Genomic DNA, 11,207 nt, shown 5'->3' on the forward strand with positions numbered 1-11,207 from the left:
AGTCCCGAGGGCCTGACAGAAAGGATCAGAAGGCTGCATTTATCCCCCAGGCTCCCCACACCTGCCCTAGTTGTTGTTATGTGCCTTCAAGTCAATTACGACTTATGGCGACCCTATGAATCAGCAACCTCCAACAGCATCTGTCGTGAACCACCCTGTTCAGATCTTGTAAGTTCAGGTCTGTGGCTTACTTTATGGAATCAATCCATCTCTTGCTTGGCCTTCCACTTTTTCTACTGCCTTCTGTTTTTCCCAGCATTATTGTCTTTTCTAGTGAATCATGTCTTCTCATGATGTGTCCAAAGTATGATAACCTCAATTTCATCATTTTAGCGATGCCCCTAGAGTAAGCGATTTATTTATTTCCTTCCTTACATTTATATCTCACCATTCTTCCATCATGGAACCCAAGGTGGCATACATATAGTTCTTTCTCATGTAGTCACTCGTCCAGGCACTGACCAGACCCAGACCTGCTTAGCTGCAACTAAAAGGTGGCCCCATGTGCCTTTCAGACCTTACACTGGGCCTACACCATTAGATCACACACAACCATAATGACCGACGGGACTGTGAAGTATAGTGGCTTGGACTGAAAACTGGGACGATCCAGGTTCAGCCATGAGCACTAGTCCCTCTCTCAGCACAATAACCCCTTTCAGGTTATTGTACGGATACAGTGAGGGGGACAGGGGAGAAACTACATCCCTCGCCCTGAGCTACTTGGAGAAAAGGAAGGTGTACACACTCCCCTAAAAGGGAATTGGACTAGTAGACGTCAAAGAAGCTCTGAAGCATGGCAAGTCAATCAAAATAATAATAATAAAAGGCTCCTGCTGGGAGGAAGGGTGGGATATAAATCAAATAATAAAATAAATAAATAAATAAATATTTTTTTTTAAAAAAGCATTGCCTTAAGGCTTTGGATAATTCTGATCATCCAATGCATGGCTGACAAGGAATCACAATGGCTGGTGACCTGAGTGAAGTGGGGCTGGGGGGAGGGTGATAATTTCCTAATCCCCTACCTTTAAGGAATATTTTCCACATCAGCTTATTTGCCATAGAACTCTTGAGCATTGCTGGAACCACCATCCCCCACCCCACATATTGCAGAGGATTCCAATACATGTTCCAGCATTTATACTCAAGTTTGCACAAGGCACCGGCCATATGCTTTGCTGTTGCTCCATGTGATTGGATGGTGTATACTCAGTAGTGTAGCAGCAAATTCAGAAGTGCAGGAGCCATTCATGATAGTCACAGCCACACCCCCTCTCCCCTCTTTTTACTGCGCGGTTGAGAATGAGATCCTTGTTAATGCTTTCTCCCATAAAAATAGACATCCTTAGGAATCCCTAGGAGCCCATAAGTATGAAAGGGGGAGAGTGTTAGCTACTGTGAAAAGTATTCTCAGTGGCTGACTCACCTCCTTTCACACTGGTTGGCTCCAATCAGCAGGAATAGACAAGAAAGCAGGATAGAAGACTCTTCTCAATGGCTAACACACATCCCTTTCATGCTGATTGGCTTGTAGGATGCCAGAGACACAGGGGCCGTGCTGAGACCCAGCTTCCAAAATAGTTAGGGATCTAAGACACACACACCCCGAGACCCTGGATTACTACACCACTGTGTACTGGAGCAGACCCCTGTGCGCAGACTGCAGGGAAAGATTACCACATTACTATGCCAAGCTGTACTTCAAGCAATTTGTCCACATTTACAAATCCCAATAAGCATAACTAATCCGAAACATAGTTTGAAAGGTTCCATATAGGGAGGGAGGACGTATGGAAGAATCCCTTTAGTACAACTGGTTGAATTAGGCTGCAGTCCTAATCACACTCATCTTGAAGAAAGACCCACTGAATTCAGCAAGACTTACAGTAAACATGCACTGCAAAATTCCTGTCAAACTCAACATTCTACAATTTACATCTACGCTACATCGTATATTTAACCTCCTTCAGACACCAATCTACTTCTTGAAATCTGAAACAGCAAATATTGTTACCCTTGCCTCTTTTTCTCAGAAAGTAGACATCCTGAAAAATGTCAAAGTATTCAGCCTCAAACAAGGTGTTTTTGCACACTGGCGACATTTCTTGAAGGTCAAACTGAAGCACAGTGATAATCAGACATTAAAAAAAAAGCAAGGCATGGGCATATGAACGGGCAGAAAAGAGAGAAGGGCCTTTTTGTTTACATGCTGGAGTATGACTTAATCAAAACACAGATGAAGAGAAAAAGGGGGTGATTTAAAAAAAAAGACAGGGACAGCACAAGGCACCAAAATAAGAATGCCTCCAACAAGAGCAGAGTTCAGAAGAATCTAACTGCCTTACAAGAGGTACTATATGTTACAAGATTGGATGCAAGTAAGAATGGTACTTATTTTGCTTTGATGCCAGAATAACCACCAATACATTTTATTCAGTTTGATATTATGTACTAGTAGGACGGGGGAGAAATTCTATTCAGATTGCATTTAAAGGCGAGCCTACCTAATTCACACTTTCTGGAAGAGCACATGAACCAAAGCACAGCCATCCTTCAAAATTTGCACTTCTCTGGATTTTACAGTGAAGTTCTCCAGTAACGGAATGTGTACAAAAATGCATATACTAGATAAAGGTTGCATAAAAACGCATACATTAGTGAAAATGGCATACAACATTGCATTATATTATGTAAAAGTGCTTTGCAAAAATGTGTATATTATGCAAAGCTTACAAAAGTGACATGTGTTATATTAGGAGAAATTAGAAATAAAATGCTGATGAGTTTTCAATAGGATTTCTTTTTTTAAAATATGCGAACTGATGTGGAAACATAGAGAACTGAACCTAAGACTGGAAAAATGAGAAAAGGTGAAAAACAGAAATGGACATATCTGTCCATCCATATGTGCTAGTGAAATGTCTGTCATTTTGATAAGTTAATGGGGAGCCCCAGGAAGGGCAATGACTATCTGCATACTCTGTGTACAGACACACTCTGAGGTCTCCTTGCATAACATTATTATTTATTACCGCCATCATCATCACTACCACCGGAGTGAATTGCAGCCATTCACATTCATGCAAGAAAGTAAAGGGGAGCAACATCAGAGAGAATTTACTCACAGTTACTCCAGATTCTGGGATTAGAGAAGGAGAGAGACAAATGATGCTTTCCCTATGCTTCACAGAAGCTACTCTCCACCCAGGTTATATTTTATTTGCCCCTTCATATATCATTTGCAGGCCTTCTAGAAAACAATGTTGAAAAGTGCAAATGAAATATTGGATCTGGCATGCAGTCCACTCATAGGACCTCCAAAACAAAAAGGCAATGCTAACCTCCAGCCACATCCCATTACCCTGCAATAATGTAAATTTACTTTCTATGGTGATTTGAGATCTGCAGTTTTTGTAACGAGTTATATGTACTTATTTACATCCTCTGTGCATGGGAGTTTAAAGCGAGGCTGTCTCAAACTATCAGAGCTTATGGGAGCTGTTCCACAAGCACTGCAAGTAAGAGAGCAGAAAGAGAAGGCAGCAAGAGTGCACAGGGATGACAAACATCTCAGCCCAGACCATAGGGTGGCAGGGCAGCGCTAGATGCTCTTCTCTGCCTGGTGGTACCATGGATTCTGCAGCGTGGGCAAGAACAAGACCAAAAAGACCTTGATCAGCGCCTGTCCTCAAGCTAATTGATTTGATATATTATACAACCATGAGAGTAACATTCCGAAATGTTAAATTAAAAATACCCCCATGCCATTCTGATCCTTCCCATAAGCTCATTTGAAAACAAAACCTTACAAAACGTATAGTCCTGAATTCAGAAACACTTCTTAACAACCCTCTAAATCTTCATGGTGACACACAAAACAGAGAGAATTGAGAATTCAAAGTGTAACAAGAGAGAGAAAAAACAGACCCTTTTTGGACTTTTTTCTGTCAGAGTTCTCATAATCTGTTGAAATTCATTAAAAAAATCAGCCATGTTCACCGAGTACCTGTAATCCTATTACTGACCTTCATCTTCTGCAGTTTAAAAGTTAAAATGCATGGCTTATTCTTAATTAATTTAAGAAATTTTGGCTTGAACTCAATGATAATGTCAGGCATGCTCAGTAAGAATCAACTGTCAGTGTTCTAAAAGCCAGACTCACAGCTGCTTGGCTTGCCTAATCAGGGGGCCACATCCACACCAGACCTTTATTTCCCTTTGGATAGTCATGGCTTCCCCCAAAGACTCCTGTGAAGTGTAGTTTGTGAAGGGTGCTGAGAGGAGACTCCTATTCCCCTGACAGAGCTGCAGCGGCCAGAGGTGTTTAACAGTCAGCCGCTCTGAATGAAGCTCTGTGAGGGGAACAGAGCATCTCCTAGGAACTCTCAGCACCCTTCACTAACTACACTTTCCAGGATTCTTTGGGAGAAGCCATGACTGCCTAAAGTGAAATAACAGTCTGGTGTGGATGTGGCCAGGGACAGCTTTGGTTTAAATTTGGATGGGAGGCTACATGTGCCTGCCGTAGAATAAATAGGTGGGGGAAACCCTGAAAAAGAATGATACTGTACACAGCGTTTTTCTTTTGGAAAGGAAAGGGGCTTTCCCTCTGCCCAGTGTCCACCCACCCAATCTCCTCCCCCTACCTGCCCTCTAACTCTTCCCGCCCTTCCCCCCGGTCAGTTTCACCTATCCTAAGCATGATTGCACAGGAGTAAATCCCAAAGAACTCAAAAAGCATGCAAATGATCAAACCTGCCCTCCCTTCCTCCTCAGTTATATCTATCCTACAACTACAACCTGGAAGACCAGGGTTTAAATCTCCACACAGCCATGAAGCTCACTGGGTGACCTTGGGCCAGTCACAGCCTCTCAGTCTCAGAGGAAAGCAATGGTAAACCACCTCTGAATACCGCTTACCATGACAACCCTATTCATAGGGTCACCATAAGTCAGAATCGGCTTGAAAGCAGTCCATTTCATTTTCAAGCATGACTGCAGGGGAGTAAATCCCATTGAACTCAATAAGCATGCAAATGATCGACCTGCCTTTCTCCTCCTTCCCCTCTCCTCTCCTCTCCCTTCCTCCTCCATTCTTCTTCTCCTCCCCTCTTCCTTCTTCCTCCTCCCCTGCCCACTCCAGGCTTCCCCATCATCGGTTTTACCTATCCAAAGCACGATTGCATGGGAGTAAATCCCACTGAACTCAATAAACATGCGAATGATCCTCCCCTCCTTTCCCCCCACCTACCTGCTCCCCTCCCCCCTCCTCCCCTCCCCATCCCCTGTGGTCAGTTTCACCTATCCTAAGCATGTTTACAGGGGAGTAAATCCCACTGAACTCAATAAGCATGCAAAAAATCAATCCATTCTCAGGAAGCTTGCACAGGATCCCATTTCTTACCTCCCAGGCTAAAAAGCAGGGAACTTCACTAATAGACACTCTAACCACTATGCCACACAATTAGTAGTCACTAATAGACAAAAAACCTTGCAGTTTAAGCATGTACCTATAGCCCATAGATATTTCTAGCAAACATTAAAAAGCAGGGAAATTGGGCAGCTATAGAGAATGCACCAGGCGAACAGGAGACCTTACATCCTCTCTGAGATATTGTACTGCCCTACAAATTTGTCAAAATGCAAACACAATTTGGGTTGGTCTTTCACAGTCCAATCCATGTCCTGTGTAGCTTGGAAGAATTTGGTCACATGTGCAAGTTTTTTTGCCTATTAGTGAATACTAATTGTGTGGCATAGTGGTTAGAGTGTGGAACTACAACTTGGGAGACCAGGATTCAAATCCTCACACAGCCATGAACTTCACTGGGTGACCCTGGGCCACTCACTGCCTCTCAGCCTCAGAGGAAGGCAGTGGTAAACCACCTCTGAATACCACTTACCATGAGAGCCCTATTCACGGGGCTGTCATATGTCAGAATCGACTTGAAGGGAGTCCATTTCCATTTTCCAATTGATTTGATGCCATCAAATACAGGGTCAGCAGTGTTACAACTGATAGTGCACATTTGACGGAGGAATTCCTTGGCCACACACCAGGACCACGAACAGTTTGGGGATGGGGTAGAGCAGCCTTTCCCAACCAATGTGCCTCCATATGTTGTTGGACCACAATTTCCGTCTCTCCTGACCATTGACAATGCTGGCTGAGGCTGATGGGAGTTGTGGTCCAACAACATCTGGAGGCACACTGGTTGGGAAAGGCTGGGGTAGAGGAACACCTTAGGGTAGCATTTTCAGAAGAGGGCACAGAGACTGACATTTGACATCAAGCTTAATCTTTAAGAGAAAAATGCTTTTAAGTTATAAAGGAAAAACACAATGCCTTGATTGGTCATAGTTCTGCATTTCAACATCCAGTCTCTTGTTTTAGAACAAAAGGACTGTGCAGGCATTCTGTTGGTTTGTAAAACCTACATGCAAAAGGAGCTGAGTATACTAAGCTCACTCCCCGCCCCATCAGCATCGCTACCAACTCATGGATGGCAAAGTCCTGAAGCAGGAAGCCTTGCAGCTCCTTGTGCAATTTAGAATCCTAATGGTTAAACTCTCAGTTTCAGAACTTCGCCATCCACAAGGTGGTGGGGATGGGTGTGTGCGCGCAGCATATTCATCTCTGCTCACACGTGAGCAGAACGCCTGCACAGTTCAAATATATGACAAACTGCTTTCTTAAAAGCTTAATCCTTGTAAACCATAGCTCACTGGGGAGGGAGTGCAACACAAGAGAGTAAGAGAGACTCTTTGGATTGCAGGGGGGGAAACCAACAAGGTACAGCAACCCTTTGCTTGCATTGTGCAGGAATATAAAAGAATATCCAAAAATAGACTCTTAACTAAATTTGTAAGCGGAAAAACAAGGGAGTGCATCACTGAGTTTGGAAAAGGGAAAGTAATGTAAGGTGATGACAGGATGAAAAGATGCATCTGGATGATGCAAAGAAGCAGTTTCTTGCAAAATCCTCATCAAACACTGTTAGGTCACAAATGGAATTTGTCTCTCATCCTCTCTATAGATAGGTAGAAAAATAAGTTGTCATAGTACAAGAACAGAACACAGTCCCTACCCTGTTTAAGAACCAAGGGACCTACTCCCTTGGGTTATCCATCCAACAGTGCAGTAATTAAGGCTTCCAAGAGTTCAGTACTGTATATATTTAAAAATACCCTGGAGTTATATAAATTCATCTGAACAGAGTTCTCTAAGACTTCAGATAACTACTAGATCCTTCTTTTATAAACAAACACATGGGACCCGCAAGAAAATGTTGCAGTGCAGAATGCTGCTCTACTCCAGTGGTTCCCAACCTGGAGGCCATGGCCCCCAGGGAGGACACAAACAGTAAAGAAATAAAATATGTATTATTATTATTTTTTTTTAAAGTCTTGACTCCCTGGATGCTGTCTGCTCCCCACTGCTGCTGCAGATGACACCTTCCCCTTGCTCCAAACGAGAGGGGAGGACTTTGCTTAAGTGCCAGAGGGTCTTTCAGGCACGCTGAGGGCAGGCATCTGCCTATACCACCCATGGCAAATGCCAAAGGAGGCTGAGGGAGATGCTACCAGGAAGAAGAGGGGATTACTATCCTGACTCCTGTCACCTCACACTGCCCAACTGACAACGCCCTTATTCAGAATGAGAGGAGAGGGCTTTTCGTGAGGCAAAAAGAAGCACGGCTGCAAGGAAAGGCTGCTTTTCCCCTTCCTTCCAGGCAGACAGCCTGCCTGCCTTTCTTGACTCCTGCTTCACTGGCATCTCCTTTTAAACATTATTCTTATTTGCAAGGCCACCCACCTTCGGCCCAGGCAGAGCCAAGGAGCAGTGAGGAACCTCAGGACTTGCTCGTCCCCTTCTCTGAGTCTAAGTGTGTGTGCCAGTGTATGTCCTTTCTTCCATGTACATTCCGGGGGGGGGCACCTCTCTCTCCCAGATGCTGCAGCAGTTGAGGGTTTCTTCCCTCCCACATGCCCAAATGCCTGCAGATGCTTGCAGGAGGGGCAGGTGTGTTTGTGCGTGCACTGATCTGTCTCTCCACTCTCATTCCCCAAGTGCACACTAACCAAGTCATTGGTTCTGATGATCATCCTAAGGCCTAAAGGCACTAACCCCCTCCTCAATCTGTCTACCCTTTTGTCTGCACAATCTAGCATCCCCTCCACTACCACATTGCTGCTTCTTGATGATTATTATTTTTAAAAAGCTCAGCAGGTTGGCTGAGGCTAGGGTCCACATACTGCAGCTGAAATGTATTTATTTAATTATTGCATTTATATCCCACCTTTCCTCCAAGTTGTTCAAGGTGGTGCACATAGTCCCCCCCCTTTCCATTTTATCCTTACACCAACCCTGTGAGATAGGTCAGGCTGAGAGACTGTCTGGCCCAAAGTTACCCAGTGGGCTTCATGGCTGGGTGGGGATTTGAACCTGGATCTTAGTCCAACACTGTAACCCACAGGTGTTTGGAGGTAGGACTATACATCTTCAGACTGTTGGGGACTATTTATGTTACACAAAATGTTTTGCTGACTTTGGCACTGAGTTACTACAAAATGTCAAGCCAAAGTAACTTTACTGAATTATTTTCCCTTTAAAAAAATCCTTTCTAAATCTTGTACAATTGACCTCTTTTTTCTTTTTCTTTTTAAAAGAAGGTGTTTATACTTCTGCAGACTTATACATACCCAAATAACAACAACATACACAAGCAAGTTAATGGGCTGAAAACTAAACTTTCTGCAGTTTTGCACAAAGTTAACACAACATATTGCAGCAAAAAGTTTTTAAAGCACAACAGTAGGGAGAAGCAGTTATTTATAAAATTTGGCACTTGTAGCATACTTGGGGAAGTGGAAAAGAAAATGTTATTTCTTGAGTAACTGTAAGATGATCTATATATGTACAAAGCTATGACATAAATGATTGTACTATTTCAGACTGTGAGGAGGCAAATTTGTAATGCTACTGTACATACCTCATTATTATTTTTTGCTTTCGCCAGGAAGGTTTTACACTGGGATCATTCAAAACAGTATTCCTGCCTTCACTGCGAAAGGATATGGTGCACCACTTTATTCTACTGCACCATGTAGAGCAGGCTGACAATACTTTCAGGTTCCACACTCAGAAATAACAAACATGGCTTAATATCACATTCCTCCCATAAGTGTTCCTCCCATAATAAGCACTGAAAGAAGACCGAAACTCTACTGCTTGCTCCATTCGGATCTCTGAGTAAGTATACAAGATTATTCTAAAATAAAAACTCTAGGACTGGAATCCAAACCAATGCTTACCAAGAATGAAGTTCCACAGAATATAATGGACTTGTCTCTCGGCCAGCACATTTAGGATTGGACTGCATTAAATATAAACTTTTATATAGTTCAAGATGTAAATTTAATTTAAACCACTTAATTTATCAAAAAACAGTCAAAAGTAGTATTCAGGAAGTATATTGCTTTACAAATTCACAAATGCCAACTGGAAATTCCATAAATCCTCAGCTGAAATAAGGGAAGTAAGAGACTCTCAACCTATTTAATAAGTTAATCATAATTTATTTACGCTGTTGCCTGCAAACTACTCCGTTCCAAAAAACCCTACATCTCACGGAAATCTATTGAGGGCTATATAAAACAGGTGGACTGTGGCATTATCTTCTATAGAGTGTTACAACCCAGTGGATAAGACTATGTTTAAAATAATCTTTCTTGTTTTTAAGCAACTCCCCCCCTTCTGAAGGAGGACAAATTTGAACTCCCTTAAAGAGTCCGGATCTCAAATTTAATGGGGAGAAAAGAAGGCAACATTTTTTTTAAAACGCCTCTCCCCCCAAAAAGGTCTATTTAGAAGTAAGTCCCATTCAGTTTAATGGAACTTATTCCCAGGAAAATAGATATACGATTATAACCTCAAGCAGCCTTAAAGTGGGATGTCTCCCCTTATGAAGCAAAGCGGGCTTATGACACCACACAGGTTAAGGTCTCCCAAACTCCAATGGCGCCTCTGTAATAAAACTGCGTACACAGCTACAACCCCCTCCTGCTTGCACCCACACATACAGATTTGTTTAATGGCTCCAGAACTAAGCGACCGAGTCGCATCCTCACCACTGTAATCGGAGACAAAGCCAAGCCGGAGCCCAATCGGTCTTCTCTCCCCCTCACCGAAGAAGTTAAAAGGACTCAAGGGGTGCGTATTTTTACAAAGGGACCAAAGGCAACTTCTTCCTTTGCAACCTGCCTTTCCGAGCAGAAAAGCCACCCCAAAGGATGCAGGAGAACAGAAGAGAAGGTGATGGAACGTCTGAACCCCTCTCTGGCGCCTCCGCTGCAAAACACGTTTCTTTGCACAGCACCCTCACCAAGCAGCAGACAAGGCAATCACAAGCAGTTCACTACCAGGTTCCGAAAGGTCTTCTCCGCTCTCTACCTTCTCCCCTTAGATTTTTGCTCTTAAATCACCATGAAAATCCTGGTGGAGTTTTTCTCCGCACCGTACCCCATACCTTCTGCTGCTGGTGGTGGTTTAATGGGGAAGCAAGGCCAAGATGTGCCCCATACCCACCAAAAGGTGGATTTATAAATAAGCGCTTAAAAAGCTATCACTGACCCCACCCCAACCTGATCTCCTAGTTGTCTCATGTCACCTAGCTAAAGGAACACACACACAGCCTCGAAGTGCGCGGCGTAATAGGAAGCTGCCACAGCGCAGTCGATTGACAATCCCAACCCGCGAAGCTCTCCTAGAACCCTCGCTTCGGGTAGCAACACCAGCGTGTAATTAGAGAGCTCTCTCTCTCTCTGTATATACCCTTTAAAAAGAGGGTTGTGCACGTTGTGCACGTTGCTTCTGGCTCTTCTGTGCATATGCAGCGACTACCCAGCTATTGTTGCCCTCTCTCCTCTACCCGCAGCCTCTTTTTTTCCTCGAGGCATCCCTGCCCCCAACGCCAGCAAGCGTTTACCTCTCTCGGGGAAGTGGCTCTTGTCTAAGGAGAAGAAGCAAAGAGACAACACCACCATACGCAGCAGTCACACACAATGGAGAAATGAAGGACAGACACATTGACACATAGAGAAAGAGAGAGCTGACTTGGGCCCCGCCTCCTTCGGAGTCTGGCCGCACCATTCTGCACGAAGGGGGAAAGAGAAATACTAGGAAAGAGAATGCTGGGCATGGC

General features: G+C 43.7%; 1 protein-coding gene across 3 annotated transcripts in view; it reads right to left on the reverse strand.

The window, feature by feature from the left end:
- The window catches only part of BZW2 (basic leucine zipper and W2 domains 2), a 76,041-nt gene extending 64,927 nt beyond the window's left edge, over nucleotides 1-11,114 (reverse strand). For 2 of the 3 annotated variants that reach the window (XM_061585837.1, XM_061585838.1), the window contains exon 1: nucleotides 10,992-11,114. In XM_061585837.1, the coding sequence (XP_061441821.1) occupies nucleotides 10,992-11,092 (101 nt within the window). In that variant the 5' untranslated portion in view covers nucleotides 11,093-11,114. Of the gene's footprint in view, nucleotides 1-10,134; nucleotides 10,633-10,991 lie in introns of those variants that run through there. The other variant, XM_061585839.1, reaches the window with a different exon arrangement.
- Between the last annotated feature and the right edge of the window lie 93 nt (nucleotides 11,115-11,207).

The sequence above is a fragment of the Rhineura floridana genome, chromosome 10, assembly GCF_030035675.1.
Source record: "Rhineura floridana isolate rRhiFlo1 chromosome 10, rRhiFlo1.hap2, whole genome shotgun sequence".
NCBI classification, from domain to species: Eukaryota; Metazoa; Chordata; class Lepidosauria; order Squamata; family Rhineuridae; genus Rhineura; species Rhineura floridana.